General features: G+C 41.3%; 1 protein-coding gene across 5 annotated transcripts in view; it reads left to right on the top strand.

Moving 5' to 3' along the window:
* The window catches only part of MSRA (methionine sulfoxide reductase A), a 362,667-nt gene that overhangs the window by 165,345 nt on the left and 174,123 nt on the right, over positions 1-23,199 (top strand). For 4 of the 5 annotated variants that reach the window (XM_037983796.2, XM_007961666.3, XM_007961668.3 and 1 more), the window contains one exon: positions 16,274-16,393. The exons of the other annotated variant lie outside the window; for it this stretch is intronic. In XM_037983796.2, the coding sequence (XP_037839724.1) occupies positions 16,274-16,393 (120 nt within the window). The remainder of the gene's footprint in view (positions 1-16,273; positions 16,394-23,199) is intronic. 5 annotated transcript variants of the gene reach the window in all.

Below are 23,199 nucleotides of genomic sequence, written 5' to 3'. Positions count from 1 at the left end.
CCAGGGTCTGGCTGTCTCTCATCCACTGAGCTGCCTTTCTAGAGTTGAGCTCAGGATATTTCTGGTCTCTGCCTGTGTTCCACCTTCTGATCAAGGACTCACAGCTATCCAGCTGTAGCTGGAGTTGAGGGTCCCTTTGTTGCCCTGGTCAGAGGTCTCATCAAGGTGTCACCCTTCTGCCTTCGAAGAGGCCAGGGAGCCATGGAGAGGAGCACCTTGGAAACATGCTTCACGTAGTGTGCTGTGTCTGTGCTCCTGACTCTACATGTACTTTATTGATATCAAGTAAATGCTCACTACAGAAAATGCAGCTCTAATAGGGTACTCCATAAAATTATGCTCCCTTCCCGAGATCCACGTGAACTGCATGTCATCTATCAGGTGTCGCTGAATCTCTGTAATGAATAATTCGATACCACAGCACCATCCTTCAAACCCTGTGTCTGCACAGGGAGGCTCTTAATTCAGCTTGCTTGCAGGCATCCGTAGTGGTCCACAGAGACCAGCTTCTGAAGTCATTTCCAGGGAAGTATAGCAGAAAGGACGTTGGCTTTGAATTCCAGGTCTTCCTGCATGGGAATCCAGAGTCTTTCTTGGTTCTGTGTCTTTGGGCAAGTGACCTAACCTCTCTGAATCTGTTTTCTCATCCTTAAGTAGGGGCTAGTAGCATCTTCCTTGTAGGGTTATCACGGGATTCCACATGTACAGAGAGACCCGTGTGTGGCTCGTAGCAGGCATTTGGTGGATACAAACTCCTTTATTCCTTTCCCTTAACTTCCTTTTTCTTCCTACTCTTTCCAGAAAAGGATACCCACTTACTTGCTGTTTGTAGGGAAAATTTTATTTACCCACTGATCACAATTGTAGTGTCACAGTTAAAGTTGAAGAGAAGAAAAAAAGAGGAAAAAAGATTTTCATTCTCCTTATTTCATCCCACAGAGTCATCAGAACATTCTGTGACCAACTGGAATGTTATAAATAATTTAGTTCTACTCATTTTTTAGATGACAAATTAAGGCTTCAGACATCCCGGTGTGTGACCCAGAGACACGCACTCACCCGCCCTTGGATTCTTTGCAGGTTTTGGGTGACAAAGACCTGGCTGGTGATACTGAGCAGGAGATGGTAAGAAGGTCAATATATGAAGAAGCATTAAGCTTTCGCAAAGCTGTGGGTTCAGAAGTAGCCATTAGAGAGGCATCATCTGAGCTGGGTGATAACCAGAGGGTTCTATGCTTGAGAAATGGAGAAACTGGCTCAGGAATTCTGCAGACAGAGTCCAGAGAGGCTGCTATGAGGCTGCAGTATGGTACCTTTCATCTTAGGACGGGGGTCTGGCTCTGAGGCTGTACCACAGCATGCTGTGATTCTCAGAGATCAGGGTTACCAGAGGAGCCGCTGTGACCTCGGGTGGACTGAGAGGGGGTTTAGAGGGTGTGCCTGCATATGTGGGGAGGGCAGAGGTGGCGCAGGCAGGGAGCCTGAGAGAAGAGAGTGGACACGAACACTTACTGAGTACCTCATAGATGAAATCCCCTCAGTGACTGTGAATAATATTCTCTTTATTCCTAGTTTATAAATGAGGAAAAAAAGGGTTAGAGAATACAGAGTGCTTGCCCGAGGCCACACAAGTAGTGTTTCAGCACATAAGTCTGATGGAGATATGCCCCATTCAGCACTTCTGAATCCACGTCTAGTCTAGGAATTTGGAAGAGGAAAGGGAGAGTTGAAATGGGAGCTCTTTTTCTTTCTATGTTTAACTCTACATTCCCTGCCCTCCTCATATAATCATTGAATTTCCACTTTTGAAGCCTCAGTGGATGGGCTGAATTCTCCATAAACTGGCATTCTTATTTTTGGGAATCCCTCCATTATGAACTACACTACATTGATAAAGATGCTCTGTTAAAATTTCCAAGTGTTACAGTTTAATTCAGATTTTTTCTACCCGAGGAGTCTCATATGTACAAGGTGCATGCTGGGCTATGTGACAGTCTCCAGGGAGGTGGACCCGATGTTCAGAGTTCACTGCAGAGAGGGCGTTACAGGGAAGCCAGCAGTCATTCCATAGGGTAGACTATGTACATGCCTGAGTTAAGGGGGCTCGGACATTCTTTGGGGTTTCAAGAAGACAGCTTTGTATCTGATTGACATTCTGGAAAGACTTAAGGGAGAGGGTTCTACCTGAAATGGCACTGGGTGGATGGGCAGGGTTTCCTCAGGTGGAGATGGGGGTGTAGGAAGTGACGTATGCACACGGTCAAGAGGGTGACCGTAAGACAAAGGTTCAGGTTGGCTGAGGGTGGGATATGGGTGTTAGAATTTCAACAACTGCCCTCATTTTGTGGGTTATAAAAGTAATGCATGCCCATTACAGAAAATTTGGAAAATATTTGAAAATACAAAAGAAAAGCACAGGCAACCTTTATTCCAATATTTTATTGTATTTTCTTCCAGAATATCCATCATTCTGTATAAACATCTTTTAAAAACTTCTTTTGACAGTTAGAATGCATACTTCTTATAGAAATTTGGAATATACTGAAGAGCAAAAAGAAGAAAATAAAAATCACCTGTAATCTTAGTCAATAAGATTCTTAAGACTCTTTAAGATTCTTGCATTTTACCTATTTGTGGGCTTGTTGTTGTTGTTTTAATTGAGTTGGAGTTTTGCTATCGTTGCCCAGGCTGGAGTACAATGGCATGATTTTGGCTCACTGCAACCTCTGCCTCCCAGGTTCAACCAATTCTCCTGCCTCAGCCTCCCAAGTAGCTGGGATTACTGTCATGTGGCACCACGCCCGGCTAATTTTTGTATTTTTAGTAGAGATGGGGTTTCACCATGTTGGCCAGGCTGGTCTCGAACTCCTGACCTCAGGTGATCCACCCACCTTGGCCTCCCAAAGTGCTGGGATTATAGGCATGAGCCGCCACACCCAGCATGTTTTGTGGTTTTAAAGAATAAAGATGACAGTTTTGAAAATGCATGAGATTGAGACAGACTGGAAAGGATGAGAAAGACGGCAAGGAGGGAGCTGAGGCGGGTGGACAGGGGGGAGGACTGCAGTGAGGGAGCTGAGGCCGGCGGACAGGGGGGAGGACTGCAGTGAGGGAGCTGAGGCCGGCGGACAGGGAGGAGGACTGCAGTGAGGGAGCTGAGGCAGGCGGACAGGGAGGAGGACTGCAGTGAGGGAGCTGAGGCGGGCGGACAGGGAGGAGGACTGCAGTGAGGGAGCTGAGGCCGGCGGACGGGGGGAGGACTGCAGTGAGGGAGCTGAGGCCGGCGGACAGGGGGGAGGACTGCAGTGAGGGAGCTGAGGCGGGCGGACAGGGGGGAGGACTGCAGTGAGGGAGCTGAGGCCGGCGGACAGCGGGGAGGACTGCAGTGAGGGAGCTGAGGCGGGCGGACAGGGAGGAGGACTGCAGTGAGGGAGCTGAGGCGGGCGGACAGGGAGGAGGACTGCAGTGAGGGAGCTGAGGCGGGCGGACAGGGAGGAGGCTGCCGTCACCCTCCAGCTGGGAAAAGAAAGGACATAAAATTTGAGAGACTGAAAACGGTTTCTTTTGAAACGGGTAAGAGGGAAGCACAGAGGGGACTGCCAACTTTTCTGTGAAGGATCCGGGAAAATGGTGATGCTGTGAAAACAGAGACAGAAGACAGTGACTTGGTAGTCACCTTGGTGGTAGCTATATTGAATTTCAGGTATCAGGGAGCCTTCCAGGTGGAGATCCCGAGCAAGAGTTGGAAATGCCTGTCTTTTTTTAAGCTTTCTCAGGTGGGTGGTTAGGGGTTCAACATCTCGATTGAAGAGTCATTTTCAAATGGATGATACGTGGTTTGAACTACATAGAAAAAGGCTGCTCTAAGAGTATAAAAAGGGCCGGGTGCGGTGGCTCATAGCCTGGAATCCCAACACTTTGGGAGGCTGAGGCAGGTGGATCACCTGAGGTCAGGAGTTCGAGACCAGCCTGGCCAACATGGTGAAACCCTGTCTCTACTCAAAATACAAAAATTAGCCAGACGTGGTGGCGGGCGCCTGTCATCCCAGCTACTCGGGAGGCTGAGGCAGGAGAATCACTTGAACCCGGGAGGCGGAGGTTGCAGTGATCCGAGTTGGCGCCATTGCACTCCAACCTGGGTGACAGAGCAAGACTTTGTCTCAAAATAAAATAAAAATAAAAGGGTAAAAAGGAAAGTGTAAAGTGTGTACTTTATAGAAAGCTAAAATAGGCAAAGCCAGTTTGTTACTTTGAATGGTCAGCAGCTGTGACGGGACTGGGGAAAGTGCACAGCCTGAGGGCGGAATGACTGCCACTCCTCCTATCCAGCCTAACCTTCTAGGATCCCAGGCGTGGAGGCTGCCTTGGAAATTGTTGTGTATGTGGCTGTGTTCTGAGTGAAGTCTCAAAGCAGGGGAAAGAGCTGGAAGAGAGGGAGCATTTGGATAAGACGCTGAAGGAACATGCGGTAACTGCACATGTTCTAATGAGAGCCCAGCCTCCCTGGTGGTTTCCACTCTGAGAGACAGACTGCTCTTTCTACCCCATCTGTTGTTGGAGGGTTTGTTATTCAGTGGTACCCTTAGTAGGCAGAGGTGGAGAGTGGGGCATTCTAGTTAACGGGAGTGTGCTACTTAGCAGAGAATGGGGTGTACTAGTTAGTAGAACTTGCCCTAGCCAATTTGCATGGTGATCCCATAGGACATGTCAGATCAGGAAGACTGCCTTTCATGAGTGCTGAGGCTGTAGTGGTTGGCCTCTTAGCTATTTTTAGAAAATCACATTTTAACAATCACAATCTCAGATCTTTACCAGTCAGGTCAAAATTTGCAGTGTCAATGTGTTTTGGAAAAGAGCTGTATGAAAATTTGAACTTTCTTTAAAGTTCTTTCTGAAGATTTCATATGAGATCACAAATCTTAAACTAAAATCTCATAATAAAGAATCTCATAGACACAGATATTCATGAGTAATGACAGATTAAAATTGTGAGTAGAAATGCAGGAATCTTAAGGTAATTCTAAATAAAAACAATCTACTAGGATTTTTGGAAAATTCTTGTCAAGTAATGATTTTGTAATGATTGTGTCAAAAATGTAAATCTGATTCAGTGATACAGTTGTAATTTGATATATTCTTTAAGTCTCTTAGGTGCTTAAATCATGATGTAAGTTTGAATATTTTTTTCCTTCAATTTAAAACTTTATTTCTACAGAATGTAGATGTCCTTCAGAAGTTCCTAGGGGAGGTGGTGGTGGTGGCGACAGGTAAATTCATTGCGTCTGTGAGTTCCAAAGGCCAGTTTTCAGACCACTGTCATCAGTATCACCTTAGGTTAAATATTTTGTAAGGAACAATTTAGATATATTCTGTAAAAGATACCTTTATGCTTTAGTTCAGGTCCTCTAGGGTTGACCTGTTTCTTGTTGTAGCCACTGCTGCAGCAGTGAACCCTGGGAACTCTAATCACCTTCATGTAAGTATAACTTGAAAGTGCTTCTCTCCTCTTGCCATCTGCCCAAGGTGACACACTCATGTGTGTGCAACTGTGAAAATGAGCCTATAAGCTCAAATTCTAAAGAATATGAATCGTGAAGAAAGGCAGCAACAGTATGAACAAATGAAATATAAATTCACTCATGAAGTTAATTTTTTGAAACAAACTGAAAAACATTTTAAAATGTGTGCTTAGGATGTTCAAAGAGGTCAGAGAAGGAATAACAAGAGGATACAACAGAAAATAGGCACAATAAAACAAAAGAACTAAATATAAAACTTGGAATAAAAATAGCTATTGAAATAATTCCATACATGGAACTCTTAGATTGAACCCAGTTGATGAAGGACTTAGTTCATAGTTCTAGTGAATAGTTCTGATGCAACTAGAGCAGGGAAAAGAACAATGTATCAATTAATCAGCAGTTGAATGGCACAAAGGATAAGTTGAGATGTCCCAACTGACATGTAAAAGGAGTTCCAGAGAAATAGAATTGCAAGAATAGTGGAGAAGCAATTTGAGAATATAATAGCTGAAGACGTTTTAGAAATAAAGATGTGAATCATATTGGAAGTATATTTTAAGCCCTAAGCAAGATAAATAAAAATTAATGACATCTAGATTTATAATAATTAAACCCCAGCATATTAATGAGAAAATGTTAATAACTATAGAAAGAAAAGACATTGCCTACAGAGAAATGACCATCAGACTGACAGGAGACTTATAAGTGCCAGTGATCATGAGAAAATAATGGAGTAACATCTTCAAAGTATTGATGAAATTTATACCCAGCTAAACTTTCATTCAGTAGTACAGACATAATAGAAATATTTCAGATATAAAAAAACAAGAGATTTTATAACCCATACACAGTTACTATAAAGCCTCTTAAAAATACTTCAACAAGATGAAGAATTAATGTAAATGAATGACATAAAGTATAAGAAACAGTAATGAGTTCAAAAATGATTAAAATGTTGATCACTGAAACAATTGTAAGAAAACCATTTGTGTGTGCGTTAGAAAAAAATATAAAAAGACAAATCTTTACACTGTGGTAATGAGATAGAGATTGTTCAGTGTGAGTGGCCATGAGTTTGGGAGAAAGTCAGAAATACTAACTTCAAACTTGGTTAGGAAAACATGGTAGTGAAGTGGGTATGTAACAATTGTAAGGGTAAACACTAGAAGAACAATTTTTTCTTTCTTTTTGCCTCCAAGTTGTCCAAGGGTCAAGAACAGTCAGAAAAGACTAATAGAAGATAGAAAATGAGGGTAAAGAAATAAAAGGAGGAGAATGGTAAGTAGAAAACACAAAATGAGGTTATGGAAAGAAGTTTAAATAGCTAGAGTAAATATATTAAAATCATTAAGAGAATATCAAATTGGCTAAGAACCAAAATCCTGTTATATGCTGCTTGCAAGAAATGTACCTAAAATAATGACACATGGAAAGGTTAAAAATGAAGACTTGGAAAAGATGCTCCTGGTAAATGAATACAAAAAAGGTAACGTAGGCATCTTAATATTAGAAAAATTACTTTTAAGAACAAAAGGCTTTAATAGCATTAAAAATACTAAACAATAACAATAATAGCAAGAAGATACACAGTAATAGACTTGTGTATGCTAATAGCATAGCCTAAACTGTGTATAAGAAAGATTGACAGAACTAAAAGAGAAACTGAAAAATTCACAATCGTAGGAGGAAATTTTAATTGACTCTCTAAGAATCAGATGGCTCAATTTGCCAGAAAATTAAACATATATAGATGATTTAAGTAACAAAATGATAAGCTTTTACATAAATGTCTGTAAAACCCTGTACCTAAATATAGAGAGGAATTTTATGCTTTTCAAGTACACATAGAATATTTACAAAAATTCACCAGGTTGTAGGTGACAAAATAAGCCTCAACAAATTTCAAAATAATGAAGACCACATTCTCTTAACGCAGTGCAATCAAATTGGAAATAAAATTGTAAAAGTAGTATACCAGACAGACCATATGTTTGAAAACAAAAATGTATACTTTTAAGTAATTCATGGGTTAAGAAGGAAATGAAATGGAAATTACATTAGAATTCTCCACTGTTTCTGGCTGTATGGAAGGCATACTAAAATCAGGGTGGTTTTATACACCAGCACTAAGTAATACAAAAGTATGGTAGAAAAAACAGTATTTATAACAGCACCACAAATCATGGGGTACATAGAACTATATGTAATACAAATGTTTAAGATCTTTATTTATTTTTTTGCGATGGATTCTCACTGTGTCACTCAAGCTGGAGTGCAGTGGTGGAATCTCAGCTCACTGGAACCTCTGCCTCCTGAGTTCAAGCGATTCTTCTGCCTCAGCTTCCTGAGTAGCTGGGACTATAGGTGCATGCCACCACACCTGGCTAATTTTTATATTTTTTAGTAGAGATGGGGTTTTTACTGTGTTGGCCAGGCTGGTCTTGAACTCCTGACCTCAGATGATCTGGCTGCCTCAGCCTTCCAGTGTGCTGAGATTGCAGGCATGAGGCACCATGCCTGGCCACATGTTTAAGATTTTTATGGAGAAAATTATAACTTGGTATTGAAGGACATCCAAGAAGACTTGAACAAATGGAGAGCTATGTTATTGTTTTCATAGTAGTAAAGTGCTATGTACATTTATACCTTGCATAAGTCCTCATTCTACCACATGTTAGCTAACCCTCTAGCTGATAATGCAAACACTAACTGGAGGATTTTATTTATAAGGGCTGTAGAATAAAATACGAGTTATTTACACTAGCACCACCTGTTAACTAGTATTCTGAACTAGTTAGTGCAGCTTTTCATTGTGTTGTGGTTGATCTCATAACTAGGTTGAGTTTTTCTCCTCTGCTAAGAGGAAACAATACTGAAGTTCTTTTTCTTGTGACATTTGTATTATAAAAACTTGGTGTGGGGGTGGAGCACAAAGCTCCAGCCCCCTGAACCTCTGCCAGTTAAGATGGTGTTGGATTAGGTTACATCTTCTTACTGTCCTGGGAAAATCACTTTTATAGAGAGGGGCTTCCAAGTGGTTTTAAATTTATCTTTCTATTGAAGTTTTTAGGTCAATTATATATGTTGACTAAATTTACAAATAAACTTGTGTGTCCAAAAAAATTACTAATATGACAAAATATTTCCAAATTCATCTGTAAGTTCAATGTAATTCTACTTAAAAATTTTAAAGGATATTTTATGGAATTTGACAAGCTGATATTAAAGCTGAATAGTAATAGGCCAAGAATAACAAAGAAAATTTTGAAGAAGTACAAGGTAAGAACACTTACTGTACTAGGTATTTTGACTCATTAAAACTAGCCTGATTACCGCCCCCTGATATTTTCCTACAAATCTACTCCATTCACAGGGTTCCCCACTTAACCCAGTAATCTTCGAGTCAACCATAACCCTCTCTTTCTCTCAAACTCTGTGTCAAATCCTGTCAGGAAATCCTTTTGGCTCTATCTTCAAAATATATCCAGAATCTAATCATGACCCATGACTTCCTCTGCTACCACTTGGTCTAAACCACCATTATCTCTTACCTGGATTACAGCCATAGTTTCTTAACCATTCACTGCCTCTGTGCTTGGTTCACTCTAGTCTATTTTCAGCCGAGTACAGCCAGAGTGATCTCGTAAAACGTAAGTTTTGTCATTTCCTCTCCTGCTGAAAACTCTACCGTGGCTACCCATTTTACTCAGAGTAAAATCCAGAGTCCTTAATGATCCCACAAGGCCCTACACATCTGACTTCTCTGATCTGTGTCTTGCTACTTCACACTGGCTTCCTTCCTGCCCCTTACAAATAGCAGGCACGTTCTTGTTGTCCCTGTAAGACTGCTTTCTCTGCGCCTTGCCAGGGATATCTGAATGGGTGACTGCCTCACTGCCTTCATGGCTTTGTTTGCAGCCACCTTCCCTTTGAGGCTCACCCTATTGAAAATTGTGCCCTCCCAGCCCTCCTGATCTCTCTGACCTGCTCTGCTTTTCTTTTCATTTTTTATAGCTCTTTCTACCTTCAAACTATGTCATCTACCTATTATTTTTAATGTTGTTAATCTTTTTCCCACCAGAGTATACACACTAAACAGGGTAGGATCTTGTTTGCTTTGTTCACTCATTTATCCCAGGTGCTTAGAGCAATTCCTGTCATATAGTAGGCAGTGAATAAATATTTGTTGAATAAATGATGAAAAACAGGATAGTATTGGTGTAGGAATAGACAAATGAATGGAACATAACAGAAAGCCCAGAAACGGGACTACTTACAATTATGTCATATAAAGGTAGCATTAGAGATAAGTGGGAGAAATAATGGATTATTTAATAGCAATTTATTTGGGATACTTGGTTATCAATATAGAAAAAATAAATTGAATCCCCACCTCACACCCTACGCAAAGATTCTTCCATATGGATTAATAACCTAAAATTAAGAGCAAAACTTTAAAGCTTCTGAAAATATAGGATATTATCTTTATAATCTTTATATATGGATGGACTTATAAAAGGTACAAAAAACACAAATGATAAAGGAAAAGATAGAGAAATTTAACCACATTACAATTTAAAACATCTGTGTGATGACAGACATCATAAGTGAAGGTAAAAGCAAATCACATATGAGATAATATCTGTAAACATATAACTGGAAAAAATAGCATTCAAAACATAAAAATTGTAAAAAAATCAAGAAAAATATAAGAACCCAATAGAAAAATGGACAAAGGCAGTTTATAAATGAGAGAACATGTGTGGCCCATATACTGTATGAAGAGATGCTCAACCTCACTGGTGATTAGCTATGTATATAACAAATCACAGTGAAATATCTTTTTTATTTTTATTTTTTTTTAGACAGAGTCTTGCTCTGTTGCCAGGCTGGAGTTCACCAGGCTGGAGTGCAGTGGTACGATCTTGGCTCACTGCAGCCTCCGCCTCCCAGGTTCAAGCAGTTCTCCTGCTTCAGCCTCCCGAGTAGCTGGGACTACAGGCGTGCACCACCACACCCAGCTAATTTTTGTAATTTTAGTAGAGACTGGGTTTCACCATGTTGGCCAGGATAGTCTCAATCTCTTGACGTTTGATCAGCCTGCCTCGGCCTCCGAAACTGCTAGGATTACAGGCGTGAGCTACCATGCCTGGCCCGAAATATCATTTTAAGCCCATCCAATTGGCAAATATTTATATGCTTCTAACACCAAATGCTTGCAAGGCTGTGGTGCAACAGAGATCCTCTACACTGCTTATAGGATGATTGTACCTGGCAACTCTTTTTGCCTACTTGTCCCTGTAGCAAGGAGCCCAGAGTGCCCAGGCAATAGCTGTATCGTATAACTCAATGGACTCTTGCTATATTCCTGGATGAAAGTGTACTGTTTGGGGGACTAGGACCCGTAACTCTACAGAGCCAAGAGTTGTGGGAACAAAAACTGCAAAGTCTCCTGATGGGTTCCTGAGATGGTAAATGAAGTCAATCCTGTTTCTCTCCTTTGCTTTCCAAACACATGTATTATTCATTTGGAGAACATGGTGTGTCCCTGCCTTTGGAGTCTTTGATTCAGTGTCCTCGAGTCTGGCACCCACCTGCACAGAGTTCATTCTCTGAACTGGTGATGTGGCTGTGCCTTGGGGCCATTCCAGTGCTTTTTCAGGATGGCGGTTCCTGGCGACGTGCAGTATAATAAAACAGGTGGAAACGGGCTGTGGGCTCACTGCTGCATCTTCCTTGCTGCAAAGTGAGTTGCTTGGTCTGATGGATGTTATTTATGGGATAGAAGTTGGCCAAGACCCTGAAGGCAGGAAATTCAAACCCATGCCGGGTTACATGTGCGTGAGTGTAAGAACGCATCACTGGCCCTTTCATCGTGGAAGGGGCCTGGGGTAATCCTTTGCCACCATAATGATGGGTTGGTCCTCTCGAGTGGTGCTGTGTAAGGCACTTGGTGACAGTCTCTGTTGCTGGCCATTTGGACATTTGGTGGTGGCAGTAGCTGGGTGGGCCTTGCTGAATGGGTGTGCATGCTGTTGGGCCGTGCGTAACCTAGGTCTCTGCCATTGTGGCCAGTTTGTTCCTGCATCCATCACGCAGGTACTAGGGTGGCCAGTGAAGACACTGGCTGGCATCCCCTGGCTGGGCCCCTTTCCGTGCTTTGTGGATGAGTGCCTCTTTCATGGTAGATGCCCTCTGACTGGCATTATCATGTGGTACAGAGATCCTCGTGGCATACTCACTCCCACATGTCCACCTATGTCCCTCTACCCCGCATTTCCTAATTCCTCATCTTCCAGTCTTTGTGTTTCTGGCCTCTGACTAGTCACTCAAGCCACTTGCAGTTGCCCTTGAGTCCACAGCTGTCCTGAGCTTGGGCTATTCTTCCCTCTCTGAAGGAACCAGTTGGGAGGATTTTTCCCTTACCCCTGTCTTTCCTGGCCACTCTCAAGTAAGGCTGCAGTGTGGCTGCTCTGCATTTCCAGCCTGCACCCATATAACGAGCCAACCATTCAAACCCCCCCACACCCCTACCCCCCAAGTGGCCTTTCTCTTGGCCCCCAGCTGGTTTTACAGGATTGCCGCACAGCTGTAGGTGTGAGGGAGGGAGTTGGTGCGGCCTGGCGGGTGCTGGGGGAGTCTGGCTCCCTATTCATGCAGCTCACGTGTGCCCTCTGGTCCTGCTTGTGCGTGATTCTGGATGTACAACTTCCTTTTTGTGATAGACTGTGGCTGCAGCCCCTTGACCTTATAATCTAGTGGGTCTGATGGGACTTAACCTTTTGATGGGAAATTTCAGCCACATCATCCCCTGGTGTTCCATGGCTGTGTGCTCTGCAGTGTGCTTCATTGTCACCCATGTCATGATCTCGAGGTGCCTTTTCCCATTAAACTAGACTTCTTGGTGAAATGGTTGATTCTGGGACTGGGGTAGGAAGTGTACAAGGTGAGTCTAGGACGTCCTGTCAAACCAGAGAGCAAAGAAGCTATGAGACGACTGCGGACAAGGAACCAATTTGAAGGTCTCACTGGCCAAAGATATGACTATTGGAGCTTACACGAGAGCAGTAATTGAAATCATCAAATATGTTTAAATGAATACATTTATGATGATGTTTAAAAAACTCTTCGATTAGCCTGGGAGATAGCAAGTTCATCATCTTGAAGACACTATTTAAATGGATTAATCAAGCATTTATCTTCCCTGTCCCTTATGAATTGTACCACTGAGTAACAAAGTAGTAGCTGAGGGGAAGCTTTTCATTATAAGGTATGAAAACGAAACGATAGAATTAGAAGATCACTATTTTGCAACTGTCCAGGAATTAACACATCTAGGCATTGAGCATCCATGGATGCTAACTAGACATGAAAGAGACATCTAGGCATTCTGTGCTTTCTAATCAAAGACCATCCGTAGCCCCATCTGTAGTCTTGCCAAAGGATCAATTCTGAGTCTGATGAAGCCTCTGTCAACTTGCAGAAAGTTATCCACTGAGGACGGAGGCATGAATTGAATTGCACCATGAGAACACAGTCCTCAGAATCCACAGTGTGAGAAACTGAACAGGTCAACTAGACTGTGATCTTCAAGGGATAAGGTCAAAGGAAAAGAATGGAGACAATGTATTGATTAGAAGAACTTAAAGATGGCTGAGTGTGGTGGCTCACGCCTGTAATCCCAGCACTTTGGGAGGCTGAGGCGGGCAGATCACCTGAGGTCAGGAGTCCGAGACCAACCTGGCCAACATGAGAAAACCCCATCTCTACTAAAAACACAAAAATTAGCTGGGCATGGTGGCATGTGCTTGTAATCCCAGCTACTAGGGAGGGTGCAGCAGAAGAATTGCTTGAACCCAGGATGTGGAGGTTGCAGTGAGCCAAGATCGCCCCACTGAACTCCAGCCTGGGTTACAGAGGGAGACTCCATCTTAAAAAAAAAAAAAAAAGAACTTAAAGACATACCAAATTTAAAAAATGAGCAAGACTGTAGTGTCAGGGATGGACACTTAGGTGATAAAAGTGTAAGAAACATAGGAGGTGATTACTGTGAAAGTCAGATAACAGTTACTTTTTGGGCTATAGGGTGTCTGTTGGGATTGGAGTGTAGCACACATGGAGGCATGTCCAGGGTAGATGGCAAACTTCTGATTCTTGGCCCCGGTGGTGGTTGTCAGGGTGTTTGCCTAATAACAGTGCATTGAAATGTATGTTTGTTTTGTGTGTGTGTGTGTGTGTGTTTTTTTTTTTTTTTTGCATCAGTTTTATTTTATAACAAAAGGCTAAAAAGAAGTATTTAAAGAAAATAGTGCATACTATATTTTATTTGCTGATATAATGATTACCAGATTATTGAAATGTCTGAGTAATTTTGCTATAAATAAGCCTGTTTTCTTTGTTTAAACACACACACACACACAATTTTCACACTCACACCTTCAAAGCCACGTAATAGAACGTTTAGGTTAAACCTGCAGCCCCTAGTTGAAATGTTGCTTCATGGAGTTTTATCCTCCTAACAACCTGTGTCCTAAGTCACGACCATATTCCAGTCCCTGAGACACTGTTTCAGCCACACATGGCAGCCCAGATCCTTGCCCACCTGCATCCTAGTCATTCATTTTCCTCATGGGGTCATTACTTGATCCCTATTAAGCATTAAAAGTGGATTAAATATCTCTCTACTTACAGGTAATGTTTTGCTTGGCTTGGCCAAAAACATTTTAAGTTTTAAAAACCTGGGGCCACTGGAGTGTGACCGTGGGCAAAGGTCAGGACAGGCTGGCTACTAAAATGACCTGTCACGAACCTTGTACATGAAGGTTGAAGGATTCTGGTGTTCTCTGGTGCCATCGCTGTTAGTCATTGTGCAGCACAGAAATATTTCATTCAACAAACTCTGCAGACTCCTGTACTTCAGGGGTGGGCTGCCTTCTGCCTGGCGCTCTGCACAGATCCTGGGGCCCTCATGGTCATTTATGCGCAGTGAAGCTTCTCCGCTCACCTACAGCTTGTCCTTCTCCAGAGAATCCTTGTCATCCTCCCCTCATCCCAGGGAGTGCAACAAAGGAAAATGAATAGTGAATCCTTTTGCTGGAGACCTGTGGATACTTAATTTTTATAGATACTCAGTAAATATTTATTTATATTCACTAGCAGCAAGCAATTCACTTGTAAATGGAAAAAATGGAATAGTGGTGTGTAACATAAGCATAAGCAGATGCTCATGTTATTTCTTTGAATATTTTGCCTTTCTTTAAAAATGTAAAATTTTTAATTTTTAAAGTAATAGGAATCTATTACAGAAAAATGTGAAGAATGAAGAAATATTCCTAAATTGTCACCACTATAATACAGTCATGGTTATCACTGTAGTATACTTAGTATATTTTCTTCCAGTCTAATTTTGGTGTGAAATTCTTTAATAGTTGTAATAAAAATGCATTTAATTGTGTTTTTTCCTTTTTACTTTAGCCTTAGATAATTATGATATCACAGACATTTCCATGTTGCAATGTTATCACAATAATAATTTTTTACTGCATTAAATTTTATTATTTGGTCTTATATTTTTATGTTAACCTAGTTTTGGTTAACACATTTTAGCAAATAGAATATTTTTGTATAATGTATAATTTTATTCAAATTGCTTTTTGGGTTTTATTGCTTTGGATTTTTAGAGTAGAATATTAAAGAGTGTCGAGAATTTCAGTAAACTTCTAATTTATCTTTCAGCTCTGTCATCAAATCTAGTAAATCGAGTGAGTGTAGGAATGAGAGGTGTATAGTGTATATTAATTTACCAACTGTTGTTCCACTCAGGATCTCAGTTATATGTAACTTCATAAAGCCATATAAAATTTGAGTAAGGCAGTAATCTTTTTTTACATCTAGAAATGGGCCATAGAACACCAGTTGTACTGGACAGTTTAGAAACTTATGGTAGAAAATGAAGGTTCTTTATCTGGAGCCAAAGGAAGTACACGGCAGCGTTTTCAATGTGTGTGAGTGTGTGTGTTCTTGGGAGATGGGTTGTGATTTTCATCAGATGTTCAAAGAGATCCTGTGCTACTGGTATAGACACAGTGTTTGCTAGTCAAATGGAATGCTACTTTTGTGAGTTTGTTTGTTGTTGTCATTCTCTCCCTGTCTCCCCTCCAAACCCTTCTCCTGCATTCATTATATCCAGAAATAAAACTCAGAAAAACTTACTTTTGGGTAAGCAGTGATTTATCACATGCAAGTTTATAGTGATTAAAAAAATTTAAAACGCTAAACACATATGTGACATTAATTGGAAATATGCATCAATTTATGTTGATTTTGAAAGTTTTCCCATTAAAATGAGTAACTTAGTGCTATACTTTGTTAAAATATTTTTTAAAAAAATATGTGACCAGGGAGCAGATCATTCAGTAAATTTTCTATTAATTCAAGTTATGAATTGAATGTGGAAATATGAAAATAGTTACCCCCTTACTATGTTATTTGGAAATGTGTAGATTTACTAACTCCATTAAATTTGAGGCCTTCTAAGTTTTCGCACAGCTAAAGAGATATTATATGCAGATAATTGTAAATGAAATTATTTACCAATGTTAAGAACTCTCCTTCTTTAAAAGATAAAATCTTAGTCATTTTTGGTTATCAAATGACAGGAGCACCTTTTTTTTTTTGTCTAACAGATATGTGAATGTGCAGTGACCACTTTGTTTTGAATAATCAGTATCTTTTTGTTTTTTTTTTTTAAGGAATGGGCTGTTTCTGGGGAGCTGAAAGGAAATTCTGGGTCTTGAAAGGAGTGTATTCAACTCAAGTTGGTTTTGCAGGAGGCTATACTTCAAATCCTACTTATAAAGAAGTCTGCTCAGGTAGGAAGAATTTGCTTTGTTGTATTACTAGGAGAAACAAAGAAGGGCTTGTCACAACTGTTGGGTGACAGGCTCTTTAAAATGGAAATATGTTTTTTTTTAAAATGTTTCTTCAGTCTTTATTATTTTCATAAATATACTTGTGGGCCTCTCACTTTATATGTTTAGAAGATGATAATCTTCCTGTGGAATGTACCATTTAGCTTTTGCTGTGGAACAACCACTCTAAAACATGGTGGCTTCAAACAGTCATTTTATTAGCATGTAATTCTGATGATCAGCAGTTGAGGCTGGGCTCAGCTTTGTGGTTCTTCTGTTAGCCTCACCTGGGATTTGCTCATGTGGCTAAGGTCAACCTGTGGGTTGCCTGGGGGCTAGTTGGCTTAGGCTGCTTTACTCTTAGGTCTGGCAATTGGTGCTGGCTGCTGGTTAGCACTATCTGCCAGCTGGGGTGTGGGGATGATGGACCATATGTTTTCAGCACGTTGGTCTGAGCTAATTCACATGGTAGTGGATGCAGAGAACCTAAGAGCAGCAAGAGAGGATGAACCCCATTCTCTGTTTGTGTTACATTCACTTTTATACCATTGGCCAAAGCAAGTCATATGGTCTAGGCCAGAGACAATATGGGATGGCTCCCCAAAGGCAAGAATATAGGAGGTATCAAGAATCAGTACCATTATTGCAACAGTCTACCACATGAGACAAACATTTCATATACTGGTTGTGTTTTCTGGAAGGAAAAACGTTGAAAGCCATGCTATAATGCAGGCATCAGCAAACTATTGACTCATAGGCCAAATCCCACTTGCTGCCTATCTGTATAAGTAAATTTTTGTTGAAACACAGCTATTCTCATTATTATTATTATTACATATTATCTATGAGTGTTTTCATGCTACAGTGACAGAGTTGAGTGCTCGCAACCAACTCTGTGGTCTGCAAAGCCTAAAATGTCTACTGTTGGGAGCTTTACAGGAAAAAAATTTGCTGACCTCTACTCTAGGTTAATAGGATAGGCAGATGCCCTCATGACAGATTCTATCTCGAATACCACATTACCTCTCTGGGTTTGTTTCTGACCTTCAGGGATTTCCTTTCCTTTCCTGCCAGCTCAGGTAGCATTTGAAATGTTTTTCTAAAAAACTTACATTCACCATTTTAAGAGGTGTTAATAGGGAGGGAGTATCTGGAGCTATAGTCCACTATATTGATGGAAATGGGGTGTAAAATGTGAAGTTTTATCTTTTTAAAATAAAGGCTTAAGTAAGTTGGTTTGTGGAGGATGCACTCAGCCCTCCGAGGGCACCATGAATGATGGAGGGGAAAAGCTGGAGTGTGGGAGCTTGGTGAACAATGAGCATGTTGATGTGTTTGCTACAATATGAATTTTATTTTGAAATAAAATTTGAGCTGTACAACAATGAAAATATTATAAAAATGTGCACATTCTTATTTTTTCTTGCTGTAGAGAAGGATTGAAATATTCTGATTGGTATGGAGAATGTGGTATAATGAACAAATATTTTAATGGTTAACCTATTTTTTTTTTACTTCTGTTTCAAAATTAAACAAATGCTTATGCATAGCTATAAATAGACTCAAATGAATCCTGGAGATCACCCAGGTGTATCCTCTCAAGTCTTAGGAATGGAAGTGAATAGATTCCTTCCTGTCATTCCAGACATGACTTAATGGCCTAAGAGAAAAAGGTTGCTAAGAAAACCCCTAAATATCTACTGCTTTATCCCTATTATCCTCAACCAGCAAAATGTTAACGATCAGTTAGAATATTGCGATTGCTTGTTTGCTCAAACTCTTTTCAGTTCAGCTGTTTACGTTAATAACAACATGATAATTGCCATGTGTTAAACTCATGCTATATGCCAGACACTCTAATAAGCACTTTCTCTGTCTTTGCTTTTCTCTAAGCAGTTCCATGAAGTATGTCAGTTTCTATCTTTTACAGAGGGAGTGTTGAGGCTCAGAGAGGATAAATAACTTACCTAAGGTCATACCTAGCAGGAATCCCTACCTCATTAGCTCTCAGCTCAAAGTCTATGCCATTTACCGTGGTGTAAGTTTCGCAGCTGTCATCATATCCCAGCCATTCTCCATTTATCCCTTTGTACTTCCTTCCACCAAGTCACAAATTCTCTTTCATATCTATCTTTCTGCTATATTTTTTATTATATTGGTGTGCTTTTAAATGATTAAGGAGAATGCCAAGGAAATTCTTTTGTCTTCCTTATGTTTAGAAGGAAAAAGGGCAAAGTCAGTTCATGCAAACAGCTGGTGTGTTAGAGGCCTCTAGCAGTGGTGAAGTACAGAAACCACAGAGGTTGGTAAATAACTCGATTTGATATGAACACTACCTGCTAAGTTAACAGTAGCATTGGGAAGCATGGTTGTCATGGAAACTTGTTCCTGATTGGAAAGGGGTAGTTATAGGGTCTTACCCAGACACAGAAGGAGAGATGATTTCTTTCCCTAGGCTTTTTTTTTGTTCTGATCATAAAAGGGAAAAACAAAAAGGCAGAGAGGAGCTGTGATAGAAAGGTCCCCCTGGCACAGAAGTGGTGGAGCCTTCAGGTCCCTGGGAATAACAGAGAAGGAGAACAAATAAGGTCCCTAGCTAGAGTAATTATGGTAACCAGCTAATTAAAGATTTTTGACCGAGGAGAGGGGTGGGGGAGACACAAAGCAGGTTACACTGGCGGGCCTCCCCTCTGAAGCCTCTGGTGCTCAAAGCCTTGCTGAACAAGTCAGCCCTGGAGGGGTCTGACTTGAAAGAAGGAAAGAAAAAACCCAAGGCTCTCTGGTAAGATGCATAGTAATTGCTGAGGTCCAGTGTGGGGGAAATACTAGTCTGTACTGTAGTATTTGCATTGATTTCAAAATTGCTTTCTCTTGCGCTTGCAATTAAGTTTATAAAACTTTGATCACAATCCGTGAATATTTTGTAAAGGTTTTTACTTTTATTTTGTCAAGAAAAGAAGCATAGGGACCTGGATTGTGTGCAGATTCCTTCTCTCATAAAGCAGTATGCTTGAGCTTGAGGTACCTTGTGGTTTCTTGGGGCAGATGCCAGAGATATGGGAGGAGGGGTTAACAGAATCCACAGGGCCAGCTTTACTACTGCTCCGTGCAACCTCTTATGTGATGACACACATCAGAGCTTCCACAAGCATTATCTCAGCACACAGGTGGGTGAACACAGGCCGAGGAACCATCGGCTCAAGTTTGCTACCCCTGCTGCGCCAGTGAGTCTGCACAGCCTCAACAGGGGAGAAGTGAGTGAGAGAGTGTGGATGTGAGTGTAGAAGCAGTGTGTGTCCAGAGAGGGTGTGGATTCATGTCCAAATGGTATTTCTATGTGGAAATTGATAGGCCAGTGACTCTGAACCCCAAACTGGAGTTGTGACTAGGTGTATAGAAAAGATAACATGGCTTCTCATAGTAGCTGAGAGAGGACGTGTCCCTATCGTGGGCTCACTAATGGGGCTGTTCGTGGTGGGCAGTGTCCATTGCTTGGTGCCACTTGCACCTGACGTCTGTAGAGAATACAAGGGGACAGCCTCTTAGGAATTTGGAATAAAGTCGCCCGTTGGGAATGGCAGTATAAAGTCAGCCTGCACTGAGTCACAGTGGAGATGGACAGTCTCTGGGAAGAGAGATTGGTTTCTGTGTCAGTAGGATTTCAGAGTAACCTAATGGAAAGCCCTGACTATGTAAAAGGAACATAGGGCCTTAGCAGGAGGTTGGTGAGCTAGAACAGCCTAGGAGAGGGGAGGTCCAGCCACTCTCTTGGGTGTTCTGGGCAGACCCACAGAGCCTGATACCCTGGCACTTTTAAGTTTTGTCACTAACCTCATGTTCTGATCCATACTCTAAAACTTTCCAATCTTTTGTCCTCCTGTGGGGATTATTTACAGAAAGAAAATGCATTGAAATCAGGTTGGTCAGACACACAGTTCTAATTCTCACTTAGAATTCAATAAAATGCCACTCCGAGATATACATCTCAGTCTCTTGTGAGTTTAGTCTGTACAGGTCATTCTCTCCAAATTGAGTCAACCTTGGGTTGAGTTATATGATGAAAACAGAGTTTTGGCCAGACCTCCATGATCTTCCAAGGCTTCACTTGCCTCCTGCATTCCCCTGGAGATTTCCCATCCCTTGCATGTGCCCATAATTTCATTTAAACCTGCTTTAAAAGTGAATGTACCTTTTAAGTAATCTATAATCTTCCCTTCCTCAGGTTCATTAAGCACTGAACCAATAGTGCACAGGCTGAGAAACTTTCCTCACCCAGATGTTTTGGGCCTGAATTCTAACCCCCCTGAAAGCCACCCACCACCAGCTTCTGCACCAGGTACCCAGTCTTGTCTGGGACACAGGGTAGCATCTCTCATGGCCAGCAGACCTCTGTTGAGCCACTGTTCTGATGCATTTCTGATCTAAGAGACGTGCTGAGAAGTAATTCATGTCTTAGTGGCCACTGTTTTGTACCTAAAATGATGTCCAAAGATTCATCTGTCCATTTGTGTTTCCTACAAGCTCAGCATCTGGCTGGCACTAGAAAACCCAGAACCTGAACCGGAATAGCCAGGAGGAACCTAACTTGTATGTAGGCCTTACTTGAATAAATTAAATATGCCACTTATTGGAAAGGTACCACATGCAAGGCATTGCACCAGGTCCTAGGAGAAGATTGGTTGTGATGTGAAGAATTCTAGTTCCTGTCTTCCAGAATTTTCTCTATAGTCAAATGAAAGCTTGATCTTTCACATTTGTTTTAAGGAGTTGGGCTGACACTGGTTTTCTCTTTACACATGCACACACACACACCCCCTCAAACAGTTGTTATGCAAACCAACTGATTAACTGGCATGCTGTTGCTTTACTACATTGATTTTAGAAGTAATTGAGCTATTCAGATTCCTGAATGCTCAGATAGAGAATTATTCTTACATTTTATAATAACGACTGTACAGATGAAAATATGAAAAGACATTCTGCAATGGATAAGCATTCTGGGTTAATTTCAGTGCATTAGCCTAATATACAAATACCCCATTTCTGGCAAGAAAACCCAGGATGTTCATTCAGTGGGTAATATCTTTTCATATTTTGCTTACAGATGTTCAGAACAATTCCATGTTTATTAGTCTATTCAAAAGCTTTTAGAAATCTGCACAGCCGAGTGGCACTGAATCCAGAAGCATGAAAGGAGCTGCACAACTTTTCCTCATAAGTAAGATTTGCACAAGCACCGCGGGAAATCTGAGGCCCAGACATTTCCTTATCAACAGAATACTCCAGTGGATTTTCAAGCGGACTGTTCAACAGAGGTCTTGAGCAGGAGCCCAGGTGTGGGAAGAGCAGAGTGTGGGAGTCCTCATGTGACCCTCTAGGGGTGGTGATGCGACCAACTATATGGTCGGCAAAACCTAAAATATTTACTGTCAGGTGCTTACGTATCCTGCCCTGAGCCCATTTCCTCTCTTGTAGAATGGAGCAATGCTGCTTGATGAAACCAGTTGAGTTGTGATTGGATTCTTATTTGATTTGTTTCAAATCTGAGTATTCTAGAAAATCTAGGATACACACTTTCTAGCTCTTGGGCATGTTAAAGATGAACATGATGGATCGTGAAGCATTGCTTGGCAGGGCCTGGGCCAGCCTGCAGCAAGTATGCCTGGCACAGCACACGGAACCCATTTTCTTCTCTTCTTCATCTGTGTTCTTAGGAGGTCAGGTCATGTCACCCCCTTTTCCAAATGCCATATAATTATTTCCTTGATGCTTGAGAGCTTTAACTAAGCATGGAATAATAATTTCCCCACTAATGTAAAACAACTCAGTATACTTTTTTTTTTTAAGTTTGACTTAATTTCTGAAGTGTTTGGGTGGAAGCGTATGTCTATGTATCTTACATGAGATGAATGATCCCATTCTTCAAAGTAGGGATGAGTTCTGTTATTAGCAGATTTTATCAAGCAATGTAAAACTCATTCTAAATTCCTTGCAGACTGCATTAAATCTCTTTTTAGTGCATAGTCAGTCTTATTGTACTCATTTCAATGTCAGTCAAGGTAAATTACTAAGTTATTGACATACTCCTGAAAATGTGAGAATTCTGGTGTTCAGTTCTTGCTACAAGCAATTTGATCGCTTTTTATTCCTCTTATTTTAGGCATAAAATTGCACCTTAAACTTGTAGCAGGCAGGATAAAAATGCTTATCTCTCTCAAACCAAGAGGCAGAAAGCAGTCTTCAAGAGCAGAGACCCTTGACTCATACCCTTAAGACCAAAGATACCTGCTCACCCAGTGCCGTCTTCCGCACACGCCCATCCAGGCAGCTGTGCAAGACAGATTAGTTCAGTGAGTGGACCCATTGCCTGAGGAAAAAGTATAGGTAATGAGAAAACAGCTGGTTTTGCTTATTCTAAACCTCAGTCACCAGAAAGAGCAAGCTTGGCTTCTCGACCAACAGCACCCCTCTGAAGGGTTGATATGGGGGGGCATAGGTCATGGGGAGGTCAAGGCATTTGAGACCTGGAAGGGCTTCAACCATCTTCCAGTACAGCAGCTTTCAAACTGGGTGACCATGGAACCCTCAGGCTTTCAGAAAGGTTCTGCAGGCACTCCAGAGGTAATGACATTTGAACTAGATAACAGTCCAGCTGCTTGGAGAGCCCATGCACAGCTTTCAGCTGTATTATATGTTGATGTCCTGCCTAATCACCTTATTTTGAAAAGTTATTAAGAATGTTGGGAAACCTCCAAGACAGATTTCTT

This window comes from Chlorocebus sabaeus, chromosome 8, assembly GCF_047675955.1.
Source record: "Chlorocebus sabaeus isolate Y175 chromosome 8, mChlSab1.0.hap1, whole genome shotgun sequence".
Lineage (NCBI taxonomy): Eukaryota > Metazoa > Chordata > Mammalia > Primates > Cercopithecidae > Chlorocebus > Chlorocebus sabaeus.
The sequence above is the reverse complement of the archived record's forward strand: the minus strand, read 5'-3'. Positions and strand labels throughout refer to the sequence as shown.